Below are 17,801 nucleotides of genomic sequence, written 5' to 3'. Positions count from 1 at the left end.
TGGTTTTGATGACTGACATTCTCTTTGTCACCATTTGGAGCAAGGAGTACAGCTTATTGACTGAGGTGAGGGATTGGAGTCAAACGGCTTCAGGTTCAAGTGTAAGCTCTAACAAAAATTATCTTGGTAATCTTGGGCAAGGCTTTTTGAACTTCAGTTTATTCACAAATTAAAAGGAGCAAAAATTGTCCCTACTTAATAGGATTGTTGTGAGGATTTACAGAGGTAATCGTCTAAAGTAGTTAGCACAGTGACTGACCCGCATGGAACACTCAACTCTTGTTAGTCTGCAGTATATGAAGAAAATGGTATCCATTCCAGTATTCATTTTAAGTTAAATTGGTTCGCTGTTTCCCTTTAAGATTTTCAAGATACTGGTTTAGTATATGCATTACTGAATTAGTTTGAAATTAGAAATAACAAGATAAACATAATGCATTATATAAATTAAAAATCATGTCACATATTTCAAACAGTAGCTCTTTTAATGCTGAGTTTAAATAAAATATGATTTTCCAGAGAGTAACTTTTCTAAAGATCTTAAATTCTCGAAAAAAAAAACTACTGTTATAAAGATAGACAAGTTTTATTACTGAAAAGTGCAATATTCATATCTATGATTTAAGTACTACATTTATAAATGTAAACCTTGATAAGTAAACAGCATCTCAACCCAAGTTTGCCACTCAATGCACAGGTAATGGCAACTGTGATTCTCTAAACAACAATGGAAGGGGGAGGACTTTTCCCTTTGTTTAATTCAAATAAATTTTCTTTAATATAAATTTCATTGTTTTGTGATTTTATATGGTTATACCATTTCTTTCTAAAGATAAAAACAAATAAACCACAGACCAGGGGGCTTTGTGAACAGTAATTCAAAGAGAGTATTATTGAAATATTTTTATGGTATTACAATCTTAATTAAACATTATTGCAAAAATCAGATCAGAAAATAGAAAACACAGAGGAGTCTCCCTTTAATTGTTCTTTTAGAAATAAATTCTTTAAAAATACTAGACAGTTTAGCTCTCCTTCTGTACAATTGTCTATTTAGAAATCTCATGGCTCAATCTCAATATTGTAAGGTAAATAAGTTTTCTGTAGAGTTAACCTCTTTTATTCAGCATTAATAACCTTGAAGTATTGATATAATCTATTTTCAAACAAATAAAATTTAACTGATATTACAAATGATGTATATTAAAATGATACAAAAAATTAAATTAAGCAAGTGTAACTAGTAATTGATTGTAAATCACCTAATGGGTTATTTTTATTGTAATTCTTGGAAAGAGTTAATGCCATTATTTCCTCCTCCATTCCATTCTCCTGACCAAACCAATCTAGATTTGTAAACACCTATGTGAATAACAAACACTCATAAGCCCAACTTTCTTTTACTGCACTTTTGGTATTTGAAATATCAAGCTATCTTCACAAGACAGATGTAAGGTTGTAAATGTTTGGCTACTTAATCACAAAATGGCCCTTACTTGGGATGTCAGTATATCAGTGGCTCTCTCACTATACTCTCATGACAAATTAGAAAAATAATCCTACTCTATAATGGAAAATATTAGTTGATAATGATATTTCTGAACATCAACAGGAAATTTAAGATGATATTTTTGTATTTCCAAAATTGTATGCAGCTTTCTCATAGAGCCCTGGAATACCACTAAATTTAATACTATATTTATATAACTAGTTAATTTTAGAAAAATGCCTATAGAATAAGTATAGATATATAATTATTTTAATTATTTCTTTTAAAAATAAGTGCAGATTGAAGTGCATTCAAGTGATTAATGTGAATATTCTCTACAGGGTCAGGAGTGGGGTGCAAAATAGTTATTTTCCCTGAAGTCAGGCAGGTCTACCAAGTGACCAAGTCAGGCAGGTAGACCTAAAGGCAGGTCTACCAAGTGACCAAGTAAGCATATGTCAAAATAAGGTTGACATATTGTTATATAACATGACATCTTGTTATATAACATGACATCTTTTTCAGTGTTTTCGATAATGTCTATAACATTTGGGCTACCCAGGGCTTCGCGCACACACACACACACACACACACACACACACACAAGTAAACATTAAGAAGATTTTATGACAATACAATAGGTTACTATATATCAAGAAAAGCAATATACAATGGTGATATCATTTATGGACTTGACCTATTTGTCCTCAGGAATTTCCAGAAACAACAATTCATCCGGTTTTTAAAAATGTTATAGCAAGTGTGTACACAGGTATTCATAACACACAGTTCCTAATTATAGAGTCTGCTTTGACACATTTGAAAAGCTAAGAATAATCTCATGTAGTGTATTGATTTCATGCCCCCTAATGTAACTGCCATGTAAGAAAATTAATGATCAATCCCGAAATTGCTTATTTGTAACAGTATAATACAGTCAGGCAGAATTTGTAGAGAACTGAGCAATCAGACCATGTTATTGACTGATTCAGAATCTACATTATAAAGGTTTATGAATCTTTATTGTTCAGTTCTTTCAATAATGTTGACGAAGACACCATCTAAAAAATTGATTCAGTTGATTTCAACAAAGCAAAGAGCTTCCTTAAATTGGCTTTAAAATTTCTTATGAGAGTTTGGAAAGAATGTTTTTAATGATTAACAATCGGCATTGTTAAGATTCATATTTTTAAGATTTTCAGAGGAAATATTGAGAGTAAAAGGAAAAAACTCAATATTTATATAATCGTCTGGCTAAATATATGGTTGCAACATAATTTTTCATATTGAGAATGAAAACACTTGGAGAAATCCAGTCTGTCTCTTCTGGCCTTCCCCAAATTCCCTCTTCAATTACTCTAGTCTTCAAGGACTCTAATAGTTCTTTCCTACTTGAAAATTACAATATAGAAGCCAATAACCACCCATCCTAGGAAGATAAAATTTTGCACTTATTTTAAGTGCATTTTCATCTTCAACACTGAAAATTGAGACGTTTATTCTTTGGCTAGAGTTGTCACTGAAATCTAAGCTTACTAGATTTAGCTTCATAAGTCTTAAAATAGACAAGAAAAAGAAAAAGAAAAACAAGACAAAAACCTTTCATTTCTTCTTCACGTTAAAAGAATAACTAAATTGCAATTGTTTCTCAGTCAGAAAGAAGGCAGGGTGTGCTGACTGCAGATACCGAATAAGAATCCGCAAAATAGACATTTTTACTTTGGTAGGAAAGTCTCTGTGTGCCCCAACACACCAACCCCCAAACATTGCTTCCACAATTACCTTTGCCACCAGAATTTTCTGGCCACTCAATCCCCCTCTTCTCACTTAGAGAACAGCATCAAAAATTTACAATGGGTCAAAATCAGTGGGAAAATCTGCTCACACTGCTTGTTAGAAAAGATACTAAATTTGGTCTAAAGTGTTCACCTGGTAGCATTGAGTGGCATTGACAAAATAATTATAAAGGTTTTGAGGCAGCTTAAATACCACAGGGGGGCTAGCCATCCACATGACAATTATTCTTGTGGGGAATATCTAAATGGATCTCATTCCGTTTTATTTTTCAACTAATAAATATAGGAAATGTTTGCTTTCTGAAAAACAGAGCAAAGATACTGCTTTTCCCACAGAAAGAGTAAGAACTGAGATAGAAATAAATATTCTGAAGAAGTCAATGCCAGCATATGCCTGAAAATCTCATCCCCTTCCTTCTTAGGGAAAGAGGGAAAGCAGAATCGACCTAGCTGACTGTCTAGTGTACAAGGCTCCCACTTTGGGATAGTTGTACATGGAACAGTAGTTTTTTTCTAGGGAAAATGTGTTGGAGCACACATTGGTAGTCATAAAGTTGTAAGGTAGGATGTATAGGCTTCTTCTCCCTGATGGTAGATTTTGATGGTCCAAGAAATTGGATCTGGTCTCAAACAATGAGTCTCCTCTCCCAATCTGTCTGCTTTATTTTACTTTCTTGAAAAAGATGCCTTAATGTGAATGTGGCTAGGATGCAGTGGCTCTAATATTTGCGTTCTCCAGAAAGAAAACCATCAAATGTGGTCGTGGGTGTGGTTTCTGAGGTGAACCCAGATAGCAAGTACTCTTGAAGGTAACTTAACACCACTACAAGTATGTAAATCCTAGCTAGCAAGAACCTAAGCTGATCAATGATTCAAGCTAAAGCCCAATCAATTTTCCCTTTGGACTATGTTTTGTTGGCACATTTCATTTTGAACAGGAATGTCTGTAGCGGAATGCTCACCTTTCCATCAGAAGTTGAGTTTTCTAGGCCATTCCTAAAATGTTTTTTTTTCACCTACTGAGGATAACAGGAAGGACATAAGATGTTAACTGATTCCCTGGACAAAATGTACAACTATTCCCAGAGTTTGGTATAATACTGTGATTTGGGGGAAAATGGAGTGAAAATATCTGATGACCCTAACAGGACTGAGTTGGGCATATCTCACAGAGAATAAGTGTTCACCGGTTCTTACATAATAAAAAGAATTCCTAGTCATGTGTATGGATGCATACACACACACACACACACACACACACACACACACACAAACACACCCTGGGTCTACGTCTCCCTGTCCCCAGTTGACAGACTAATCAATTCAGCCTTATCAGTTAAGCAACTCTACACAACCTGGATTTTCAATTTTGACCATCAAGTTGAGAAAAAAATGGGCAATTTGGTAGCCTCATATTGATAGTTGGCCCAATATGTCCTCTTTCCTTGGCATGAATTATATCTGCTAAAATTCCTGTTCCAGGGAGATTTTGATGGTGATTGATAGAGCCAGCAAAAGTGTGAAAAAAGAAAATGCTGTGTGACAGAAGAACTGATCAAGCTTCCTACCCCAACTTTGCTAACACAAAGCATTATTAGGATCAATGTGATACTCCACCTGCACTTTCGTGTGCAAATGCCTTGATGATGACAATGAGCTTATCGGAAGACACAGAGTCAAAACTTTTCAAGAGTGGGGAAGGGCCCACAAGAATAGGAAACTATTGCCTTGGAGAGCTAAAGAGTGAACAATCCCCTCTCCCCATACACGCTCAACAAATCCCAACTTAATATTTAAAAAACAAGCAGGATTAAATTTAACATGCAGATTACAGGAAAAAATACCATATCACATGAAAATTTATTGAGTGAAAAAGATTCCTTTTCATTGCATTATACAACAGATAAGAGTCATTCTGGAAGAATGTGCAGCATTCAGAAGTTGTATCTCATCATGCAGTCACTCAGGAGCGTTTTATCTCAAAGTGCGTGCACAGACTCAGACAACTGCAAACTATTTCAGCTATGACCTAGAGCGATTTCCCACATACTGTACTATGAAAATGCTTCAGCTTTGTGCAACTTGTCAAGGCTGACTGCATGCACATATATATATTATTTATTTGTTTGAAAAGACAACAATTTAGAATAAGAAAATATATAAGCAGCATTCATGTAATACAGATTTCCTGAGAATAGTGTGTGTCGTATAAATCTTTGAGAAATAATTTGTATTCATTTGAAAACCATGATATAAAACATTTCTCTCAATTAAAGCAGAGTCTTCTAAAACTGATATACCCATGAGGGGCTGTCAATATTTTGATGTCAACAATGAGGAAGGCATAGCTAGATTCTACTGCATTGTTTCACAAAAGGAAAATTTCAGATAATTTTTTCATTGTTTCTCTATTTTTCCATTGGTTTCAAAAAATATCAGAGAAAGCATTTTCTAAATCAATGTATTGTAATTTTTTATTAAAAACACCTTTCTCTTTTCGTGTTTTTCTCTTTAGTAATCAATATGGTTATATAAAAATAACTCAGAAAGAGAATTCTCAAGGACAGAGCTATCATTATTCTTTGCTATAAGACAAATGTCTTTGTCTGTGTCCCTAATTTAGAAAGGGACATAAATGTCAGGTTCATTCATGTCTTCAACAGGCATAGAGAGTATTTATCCTCAGGCATGTGTATACATTTAACTAACAACAACAAAAAAGGAAAGGCAGATGCTACAAAAATGGAGGCGTTCAAAGCTCCTTCGCGGAGTTAGTAGAATTAGTTGCTATGAATAAGCAGATGGCAGAAACAAAACCTCTCTGGAATCTGAATGGAAGAATCCCTTGTGGCAAGGGAGTGGGAGGGAAATTTAGAGTCTGAGGTTCTTCCCCTTGTTCAGTCAGAGGGCAAGCAGGGAAGCGAATAGTTTTGACAAAAACCAATCAACCAACCAACAACTATAATCTATCAGCTTTTCCCTGGAGTGAAAGAAGGAAAGGTCAAAAAAAATTTCAGTGTTAAAATTATAAAAATAGTTTTCTAGTTAAGAGAAACTTTATACTTTTCTTGCTAGAGAAACCCTTGCATATATATTACAAAGTAGCTTTATTCCCATTGGGTTTAATCTGATCTTTATAAAATTTGGAAATAACTGTACTTTGTTAAATTGCACAAAAAATAATCACATATTTGTATGATTATGTATTCCTCATCCCATTCCCAGGGGAAGAAAACTGAGATTAGCTTTGTTTTGCAAGAAAAAGTGTCTTGATTTCTACCATATATTTTCTTAATTCAACTCTTCTCTTCTTTCCCATCCTGCTCCCATAGTTTATGCCTCCACCAGACTTTCTTTAGTTGAATGCGTCATCATTCCTACAACATCAGCCTGTGAACATTCACACTCACAGATACAGAGTTCAGAGAAACAGCAACTCCACAACAAAGCAAAAATGATGTCTTGCGCAATTAATTTTTGTTTCTAGTGAGTTTTCAAAAATAAACCAAACCAATCTACCAAAGAAATAATAACAGAAAACTCCCTTCAGTGATGAAAAGAAAGTAAAACTCAAAAAAATGTATGTTTTTTACAAATAATATAAATTTATATTCATGCATTGTTTTTCATCAGCTCAGGAGCAAGAGTGCACATTGTTGGAAAAGCTTAAGTGTTGCAAAGCATCTGGCTTCTGTTTTCCTGAATAAATAAGCCACAATGGCGTACTGTGTAACTGGTCTCAGAGCTGCATGAATTGTAACTTGCATTCCATATTGTTCAGGTGCAAAGGTACAAGGAAAACCAACATATTTACAGCATTTCAAGTTATTCTGTGAGAGTGTTGTAATAAATCAGGGAGGTGGAAATTAAATATACTATAAAACAGCTTTCCACAGTAAAATATGGATTCATCATGTTCTAAATGATATGAGAACATGCTTCCATATTTTATAACTCTGTGGCTCTATTGGCGTTTAGCAAAAAAAAAAAAGAAATGCAGTAAAACTGAATCTGCCAGTGATAAGACAGATTAGAATGTAGCCAATGCAATAGAATATTATTTCAATGAATGGTATTCTTTTTGGAGTCTTAGATTTTTGGTTTGACTACTAAAGATGTGCAACTCTTCAACTGCATAGTCAGTGTAAAGCAGCATAAATTCCCTGTGGCACAGATCCAAAATCTCACCAAGAAATAAGGGAAATTTCTATGAAACAGTAAGCTGAAGGGACATGGAGTTCAGGCAGCAAAGGTAATAATTGATTTGCCATTTCTTGTAAGTATCTCAACTCAGCCTAAGGTTCCAAAGACATCCAAAAATTAGTATGTGGGTGAGGACCACATGATACTTTAAGTCATGCCTGGCTTGTGTACATTTACATGGAAATCTGTCTCTAGAAACCTCATCATCACCCTTCCTATTACACTGCAGCTGATGGAAGGTGGAGGTTTCCAAACACACAACTCCCTGAGGCTGGTTCTGAGAATTAGATCCTGGCTTCCTGCAATGTCAATTTAACCATTTTTTTTAAGGTCATGGGTCATTTGTTTTCTTCCCTAGAAGCTTGGATATTTCAAATCCCAGAGATGGCTGTGATGCATTTCCAAGTAACATATTACACATATGTTTTGCCAGGTATGCCTTCCCCCTAGATCCCACCTAGAATTTGAAGTTGCCATCATGCCCACTAATGGTATTGCCCCTGCTGGACAACAGGTATCAACTAAGGCCATTCATGGTGAACAGGGTGACCACTTTTTCTCCGTTGTTGTTGCAAATGTTCTAGTTCAGCCTCATACATCATTTCTTGGACTAAGTACTTCTCCCGTCGTATTCGGTCATATAGATTCTTTGGTACATCTGGAATCAGGTAGGCAATGAATGACTTGATTCCAAAAACAAGGTGCTGAAAATTTAAGAGAAGAAAGTACATTTTCAATGATTCTGAAATGCTAATTATAAAACAGAAGTCATGAACAATGTTGCATTTGCCTTACAATCAAGCATCGGAACTCAGTATGTTCCATCTAGAATATTAATATTTTCAAAATTATATTGGGAATACAATTATTGCCTTCCATCACATAAGTATTCCAACAAAGACATGTTGATGTCACCTTATAAACATTGAATGAATCTGAAATTCACACCTATAAAAACCTTATATATTATGCAATACTGTTATGATATGCTTTGTTATACACAGAGAGATCACGTACAGGGACAATCCTTGTTCGACAGATTATAATACACAGTGTACAAAACACACAGAATACAGTCCTGCCTGTGATGCTGGATTTGGACTCAACCCCCAGCACATACATGTTTCAGAATCTCTACTCTATTGAAAGCATATGTTATTATAACTGCTCTAAAATATCTTCTCTATTAATTATTTATTCTATGATAAAAATAGATTTAAAAAATAAACTGATAAAAGTATTGTATTTAAAAAAAGCAGGGACAAAAATCAGAAGGTAATACACCAGTGGTTAAAAGTACAGATGCTGACTGAGACTGCCTATGTTTGAACCCTACTCTGACACTCATTAGTTGTGTAACCTTATGCAAATCACCTATGTTCTCTATATCTCAGCTCTAAAGTGATTCTAATAATAGTGTCTCTTAAAGGTTGGTATAAAAATTAAACGAGTAAATATATTTGAAAGGAGTGCTTCGCACAGTATAAGCACTACTTAAATATTATCTCCGACTATTATAAATGCATCCTATTTCTTTTCGCATGAACAATAAGTCTTTTAATTTCTCATGAAAGAAGAAAAATCTGATTGACAGACTTAGGATGATCTGTAGAAAAGAACCCATTCACCTAAAGGACTTTGCGACAGTAGTCTCTACGTGGAAAGGAAGAAGGCACTTTTAACTGGGCTTGCTCTATGTGTCCCAGGACTGCATAGTACTGATAGATCATAGAAAAGCAGGTCATATTTTCCCATAGAGAAGCAGATCAAGAGCTTCTTTCCTGACCAAATATTTGATATTCACAGAAATAGCCAGCAATGTGACTCAAGAGTATAGATATAAAAATTAAAAACATTTGTTACAAATTAAATTAGTAAGAAAGAATATGCTCCAAGTCCTATACGATAGTAATAGAGAAACCTATAAACTGATTCACAGAGAGAGTTTGATATGCAAGGATGGCTTAATATTAAAAAGTAGATCTATCTTTTTTAAAGCTAGAGTTTGATACCCATTTATCAAGACACTATCATAACCGATCATCTGAAACAAAAAACCTACAGCAGATATCATACTTAAAGAAAAAAATCAGAAGTATTTCCACTGAAGTTGGAAAAAAGACATGTTTGTTCACACCGCTGCTATTCAACACCATATTGAAGTTTCCAGCAACACAGTAAGGCAAACAAAAGCAATGAAACATAAACCTTGGAAGTAAACATACAAAACTTTTGTTATTTGCAGGTGGTATTATCATTTGAAAAGACAATCCCAACCAATTTAATAGACAGAATACTAGAACCAGTAAGGTACTTAAACAAGGAGGTATGCTCATCTTAGAAAGACTATTTGTATTCCGGCAAAAATCAAGCGAATCATATAATGAAGTTTAAGACAGTACTCATAGCAGCAATAAAAATATCTATAAAGTTTCTAGAAATAAAAAGGTACAAATAAGTAAGAGAATATTTAAAATTCTATTAAAGGAGATAAGAATGATTTGAATAAATTCTACATTCATTAATGAAACAGCACAGATTTTGTAAATAAGTCAAAATTTGATTTCTACAAATGTAATTCTAACCAAAGTCCTTGCTCAATATTCAGGGGAACCTGAAAAATGGCTTCTAAAATTTATGTGAATGGTTAATAACTCCAAATAGCTAAGATAATTTTTTTAAATAAGAGCAAGTGTGGCAGGATGGGTGGTCACTTGCTTTATCAGATATGACATATTTAAATATTGCATTTAAATAGTGCAATAGTGATCCAGGAACAGACAAATGGAGTGATAAGTCAGAATACTGAGGCCAGAGATACACACATGACTACGTAGGAACTTGGAATATTACAGAAATGGATTTACAAATCAGTGGATAGATAAGAGATGATTTAGTAAATAGCAGTACAAAAATTATTTCATTATATGGAGAATAACCTTTTCCCTCAGACTCTATAAAAACTCCTGGTATTAAAGACATGTGATAGGTAAGACTGTAAAGTTAATAGTAAAAAATGTAGTAGAATATCTTTTTGAATAGGAGATAAGGAAAATGTCCTAAATAAGCTATACAAAATAAGCACAAACCGTAAAAGGAAAACAATGATGCGCATGACTACATCAAAATTGAACATTATCTGTTTACACATAAAGTTAATAGGTTATGGACAATGAAAAGATATCTGCTGTGTATATAACTGGTGAAGATTAATATGTAGAATATATAAGGAAATCATAAAATTTGGTAACTCAACCAAAAATGGATCAAGGTTATAAATTTACAAAAAAATGAAGCCCAAATGGCTTTCTAGTACTAAAAATGATGGTCAGTGTCATTAGTAAACAGACTAAAACAAAAAAAATTAAAGCAAAATATTACCTTACTCTTATACAACTGCAAAATGTTAGAAATTCAGATACTATGAAAAGCTGGTGAAAATCCAAGAGAATTTTGAAGAGCAATCTGTTGGTATTACATGAAACCGAGTACATGTATAAGCTAACAATTCCACACCTGAGTAAGATACTCCTTAAAAACCCTTAAATATGTTTACAAGGTAACATGCCCAAGATTCTTAATTAAAGATTTATTGAGGTAGAGAGCATTATTGTAGGTCTAAGCACCTATCCTTAGGGGAATATGGTATTTAATTTTGATGAAATATCATAAATAGACAAAAGAAATTATAAATCTCATGGATAGATGTCTCTCTAGATCTGAAAAAGTATAATGGGTAAGAGATAAAAATTAATTATTATATAATACTATTGAGGTAATTTTGGAAAAGAATACTTAAAATAATACTATATATATATATATATATATATATATATATATATACACACACACATATATATTCAATATACTTATAAACAAACATATATTCAAATAAAGATGTGGTAAATCTTCCACAGAAGAAAAGACAGTGAGTGCTTTTGGAGTGGGTGGGTAATGGGGAATGAAGAGGAAAAAAAAAAAGAAGGAATCATTGGGCTTATGCATCCATGATGGTAGGTTGCTGTTAATTGAGGCATTTGATTAAGACTTTCTACCTGAGCTCCAAAAGAAGATGAAGAAGAAAAAAGGGTACATTTTAACACACACAATAAAAAAGACTTTTTGGAATCATTGGATTGGAAATATGCTTTAAATTCTTTTGCTACCTATAATAAAATAGAAAGTCAAACTTCATCAGGAGACATTTTTATAGGCCCATAGAGTCACTAAATAATAGAATTTAGTCCTGGATTAAACCTTATTTCATATGCAAAAAGTCTTATGTATGGCTATCTTTTTCTCTCCATAATTTTGGCCATAGGAAACAGATGCATTTAAAGTTTTTCCATAGACCTTAGTGAGTAGATACTCAATATATTCCAGTGCTAAGTTCTTCACTGTATCAAGCTGGTTATTTTTTAAGCAAGGCAATAATATTGTAGCTTCTCCAAAATTTCTTCACAGACTACAACCTAAAATTATTGCATGACTCTGATCATCAAAATCTGTGCACGTTTTATAAAAGTGTTCTCAGGCATAATTTATTGAATTATGCACTGTTGCTGTACAAATACACATGATCAACTATAATTAGAGTTGATTGTTCAGAAAATAAGTCTCTCCACCCCGATGAATAAATATGGGTTCTTTTGTTAGATGATGAAAACAAACCTTACTTTTTAAATTTGGTTATTAGGAGGCTCAAAACTAAGGTGAAGTAGAGTTGATCTACAATGTTGTATTAGTTTCAGGTGTAAAGCAAAGTGATTCAGTTATACATACAAATATATCTATTTTTTTTCAGATTCTTTTCCCTTATAAGTTATTACAAAATATAGTTCCCTGTGCTATACACTAGGTCTTTTTGGTTATCTATTTTGTATATAGTAGTGTGAATATGTTAATCCCGAACTCCTAATTTATCCCTCCCCTTTCCCCTTTGGTAACCATAAGTTTGTCTTCTATGTTAGTGAGTCTGTTTCTGTTTTGTAAATGTTTATTTGTAGCATTTTTTTAGATTCCACAAGTAAGTGACATCATATGATATTTGTCTTTCTCTGTCTGGCTTACTTCACTTAGTATGATAATCTCTAGATCCACCCGTGGACCTAGAGATTATCCTAGATTTCTGATATAAATACTCTTTAACTTACATTATTCAGTTCTTGCTTTTTTGCATGTCATAGTGGTTTCCTTGTATCTGAACCTTTTACAGGGACATACTCAAGTCCTGTTTTGGAAGTCAGTGAGAAACTGACTTCGAAAACGCAACTAGGGACTTCCCTGGTGGTCCAGTGGTAAAGAATCCACCTTGCAGTGCAGGTGACACTGGTTCGATCCCTGGTCAGGGAACGAAGATCCCACATACCGCGGGGCAAATAAGGCCGCACGCCGCAAATGCTGAGCTCACGCGCCTCAACTAGACAGCCTGCGTGCCACAAATTACAGAGCCCACGTGCCCTGGAACCTGCGAGTCACAACTAGAGAGAGAAAACCTGCACACTACAACTAGAGAGAAGCCCGTGCACTGCAACGAAGAGCCCACATGCCTCAACGAAGATCCCTCATGCCGCAGCTAAGACCTGACACAGTCAAAAATAAATAAATAAATAATAAATCTTAAAAAAAAAAGGCAACTAATATATCAGTCAGAAAAGCGTTTACCTAGAGTAATTTTATCAGCCTGTGACTAACCTCAAACACAATAATGAAGGCCAATCTAGCAGCGAGGATATGCCAGTATTGTAGGGTAAATTCATAGGGTTTGGAACTCCAAGGAGGACCTCTGTAGTCTCGGTACCTAAAATCCACAAAAACAAAGAATTTGAAGAACAAAGACCAAAATGTGGCGGCCCCAAATGTTCTTAATTTGCCAAAACTCCAAAATGACAGTTTAAATGGACCCATTAGCATGAGGAGATGGAATGGTGAAAGCAAAAAGAAAAGATAACTATAATTTATAAGTAAATACCTGCAATAACCAGATTTTCCCATGCCAAGCTCACTCAGGTCAAAGAAGGATAGGCTATTGTTGACATATCCTGTTAAACAACTGGGAGAAAAGAAAAGAAAGCATGTGTGATTCAGAGATTCATGAATTTCTAGTCCAATTCCTTCATTACCAATGACAAGATTTAATAAGTGCCATTATGCCTTTCATTATAATTATAAACTCGTAGCAACTCAGCTCTCTGATTCTATTCTCTGACTCCCATTACAACTGTGATTATGCCTTAATGAGACAGACTCTTGCCTGCCATTTCCCTCCGATAGTTTCTATTTTGCCTTATCACTTGGCTTATGTTTTATTAAGTGTTTACTATGCACTAGGCATTGTGGTAATTACTTCCTATGCATTGAAACTGAATAAATATATATAAACATGTAACACGATTTGGATAATTAACATCAAACAGCCAATTGATAAACATGTTTATTTGTAATTTATTAACTTATTCAATACATATTTATGGAGGACCGATGATTTGTTAGAACAATTCTGGATGCTTGGTATTCAACAGTAAACAAAAAAGGCAAAATTCCCTACTCTGGTGGTTAGGTATTAAACTGTGATCAGGGTTAAGTTTTACAATAGCCTTAGAACATGTATATTATTATTATCTTCACCACATAGATAGAAGAACTACGATTTACAGAGACTAAATGACTTTCTCTAGGCCTATAATTGTCAAAATTTCTGGTCTCAGATACCCTTTACATTTAAAAAAGTTGTTGAGGATCTCAAGGAGCTTTTTGCATAGGGGAATATCTATTGATATTTACCACATTAGCAACTGAAATAGAAATTTATGTTCATTCATTTAAAATAACTATCACATCCATTCAAATAATATGAATAACACATTTGAAAAATAGTTATATACTCCAAAAGAAAAAAACATAGCGAGAAGAATGACATTGATTTACATGTTTGCAAACACCTTAATGCCTGCCTTAATAGAAGACAGCTGGATACTCAAACCTGCATTAAATCTATTGCAATATGTTGTTTTGGTTGAAGGGTAAGTAGAAAATCTGGCCTCATGCAGACAAGTAGGTGGAAGAAGGAAGACTATTTTAATATCATTTCAGATAAATGTCAATATTTTTCTTTGATATTATACCAAAGCTCTATTTGTGGTCATTTCTTAAAGTTTAGTTGTAAGGTGGAATCTTCGCGTAACTGAACTTTCATATGCATCGTTCCATATGGATTTTGCGTTAAAATCCATAGGTCTATCTTGTACTTTGAATTTGTCATTTATCCATGCAAGATTTTGTAACATCAAATTGGGGCCATTTGGAGAACATGTGTTCCCTGAATTATGCAGATCTTCCAAATGTTGATGTATTTTTACTATAGACCATGAAAAAGCACAATTGTTAACATCGTCACTGACTTTTATCGGGAAAAAAAAAACCCTATAAGTATGGGGAAGCTTTAAAGCTCAACAAATATTGTCAATTATTTTCCTTAAAATGACAAGCTAGTTTTGTGCATTCTGTAAAAGAGTGTTTGCTAATACCCAAGTCTGAATACTCATAGCTTGTCTGACAATTTTATTTCATGTTAAAAAAAAAAAGTTTCTTTAGTTTGCAACTCCAAAAGTTTGCACTTTTCTTTGACACGCTCATCACACTTTAGGATGTAGCAGAAGCCCTTTATGCGCACTCTGCATTTTGTCGAATAGAATATTGAGAAGACATTTATTCAAGGGTGGAGGTTTGGTTAAAATGAATAATTATTACTGCTTCATCAAAGACATTCTGAAATTTCTTACTGGCATTTTAAAAATGGTGAATGTAGAGTGGTGAGAAATAGAATCATTACTAGTATTTTTTGGTGCCACTGCCTTGAGTGATGCAAAGCCACCAGAAAATTTTAGCCCACTGCTTTTGTACCATCTGTGCATATGTCAATGTGGTGAAAAAAGCAAATAGTATCTTAGTATTATTATGAAAATAGTATTGACCTCATGGACCCTGAAGGAGATTTGCAGGCCATGGGTTGAGAACCACTGCCCAGAACATAGAGTTGTTAGAGACTGGATTCAAGTGCCCATTTATCTTATTCTAAACCCTAAATTTTAATTACAGGGCCACACTGACTTCAACTTCACTCCCCTCCCTGGCCATCCTAGACCTCATAACTTATGATTTCAGCTTGCCAGTATCATCCTCTCCATTGCCACCTTGTCTTTTTGCCCCCTTGCTCTGAAAATTTCCAATCTGAATGAATTTACTCCAGTTTAGCTGCTAAACGTACCTGGAGAAAATTAATACCAGGAAGCCCCTATGAATGTGTGGTTTCAAACTCACAAGTCCTCCACATCTCTTCTTGAAATGATTCTACATCCCTAGTCACTGCTAATGGAGAAGGAGTCAGGTGCCACCTACGTGAAAAGTCAGTACCCGGAATGTGAACAGAGCTTATACCTATCCAATCTCACTTTCATCTGCCACTAGGTGGCAGTAAAGACACTAACAAATAATGCCCGTAAGGAAGAGGGCTGCCAAGCGAGCCTACATATTTTAAACCATTAAAATCTGCTTCTAGGCCATTTTGAATAAAGAAAAAAGAGACTTTGGGGTTTTTCACTATGAATACTAAAAACCAATTTATATCTGTTTAGTGTTTTACAGTTCATAAAATGTTATCTCAGGCACCATTTCTTAAACATAGGTCCAGATTGATGATGTGCCTTTTAGTAGAAGGCAAAGTTAGCACTTAAATCTTGGGAGTTTGACTTCAAGTTAAAATCTCTTGACAAGACTCCAATATATAAAAGAAAATCTCCTGCCTTTATTACCTCTCTTTGAAAAATTGAGACGTACGTTTGTGTTCAGAAAGGCACTGCAGTGTTCTGAGACAAATGAGTTCATCTGCAGGACTAAGGGCTGAATTCATCCTAAACCGGGGCTCTGAGGGGCTCTGCTTGCTCGGGCACACGTCCCGCATCTAGATAAGATGCATGCCCAGGGCTGCTCCTGAAGGAAGGAGGAGACACAGCTTCTCCTATCACTACTTTATTTCCTATCACTACTTCCACACCTAAGGCTAACCTCCAGCTAAAAACTCCAGTTTCTCTCTGTCTCCAAGTCCAGGGCTCCCTTGCATTCTTCAAGTTTTCAAGAAGGAAAGATCTGAAAAACTCATATCTCCTAAGGCAGTGTTCTAAACTGGGTGATTTTGTCCCCCAGGGACCATTTGGCAATGTCTGGAGACAGTTCTGGTTGTCACAAGTTGGGGAGCAGGGAGGTTGCTCTTGGTATCCACTGGGTAGAGGCCAAGGTTGCTGCTAAACATCCTTTGGCACAGGACACCCCTCCTCAAAAATAGAATTATCTGGTCTATAACGTCAATAGTGCAGAGGTTGAGAAACCCTGTTCTCAAGTGTTGATTTAAATTTTAACAAAAAAGAAAAAGGAGACAGGTCTAGGGTATCATTTTCTGCATGCTTAAAATCTCTAGCAGTAAATCCCTTTAGAAAAATCTCTAGTCATATAGCTGAGAGTTTCTTCATATTCTGTATATCCCCACAAACTAGCTTAATTCCCTTCAGTAATTTAGCTAGTATAGGCCTCAATTTCCCATCTATATAGACAAACTATTGCATTGGATTCTTTCAAAGGTCTCTTCTAGTCCTAAATTTAACTTCTAAATACATTAAAATGTTTTTAACATTTTAACACTGGTGATGCATTTAAACAGAAAATCATAGACTCTAAAATTATTTGCTGTAAAAAACACTGCTGCCCTTTTTATCCCACTTGATTCCATCTAATAAACACATAAACACAATGATCAGAAACATTACCCTTAATGGTCACAGAACAAAGCTTGCCAATAAGTTCCCATTTTAATTACAAATAAAAAATGTGTACATTTCAACCTTACCTTTCACTATATTCAAACTGACTTGCACAGGGGCCATATTTGTATTCATAGACAAAACGTGGGATGTAATCAGATGTAATAGCAATTACAAACGCATTGGTAATCACAGCCAATATACCAATTCCTTCAAGAATTCCATACCAGATACCTAGCAGGAGAAAGATTAAAGATAGTGAGTAAAAAGAAAAAAAGTTAAAACCCTTTAATCAACCTTAATTTGGAAAAAGTGTTTTAGTTATGTTGGAACCACGGCTCTGTCCATTATTTACTTTCTTAGGATGGTATGTGTCTCACTACAGATATTACAGCTATTGAATACTTTTCCATAGAGGGGAGGTAGTCATCATGTAGAGAGATTTGAAAATTAAAATATCGTTAGGAACTGGCTCATGTCTGTACCAATGAGATATAGACA

The 17,801-nt window shown here is 34.6% G+C and overlaps 1 protein-coding gene across 1 annotated transcript in view; it reads right to left on the bottom strand.

Annotated features, from left to right (window-relative positions):
• Nucleotides 1–653: 653 nt before the first annotated feature.
• Nucleotides 654–17,801, bottom strand: part of ANO3 (anoctamin 3) — a 137,739-nt gene continuing 120,591 nt past the window's right edge. Inside the window, exons 20-23 of the mRNA XM_019948278.3 lie at nucleotides 17,387–17,534; nucleotides 13,460–13,540; nucleotides 13,183–13,288; nucleotides 654–8,192 (exon numbers count right to left, since the gene is read on the bottom strand). Of these exons, the coding sequence (XP_019803837.3) occupies nucleotides 8,010–8,192; nucleotides 13,183–13,288; nucleotides 13,460–13,540; nucleotides 17,387–17,534 (518 nt within the window). The 3' untranslated portion in view covers nucleotides 654–8,009. The remainder of the gene's footprint in view (nucleotides 8,193–13,182; nucleotides 13,289–13,459; nucleotides 13,541–17,386; nucleotides 17,535–17,801) is intronic.

The sequence above is a fragment of the Tursiops truncatus genome, chromosome 8 (genome assembly GCF_011762595.2).
Source record: "Tursiops truncatus isolate mTurTru1 chromosome 8, mTurTru1.mat.Y, whole genome shotgun sequence".
In the NCBI taxonomy this organism is placed as follows: domain Eukaryota; kingdom Metazoa; phylum Chordata; class Mammalia; order Artiodactyla; family Delphinidae; genus Tursiops; species Tursiops truncatus.
Note: the sequence above shows the minus strand (reverse complement) of the source record. Positions and strands in the feature narration are given on the sequence as shown.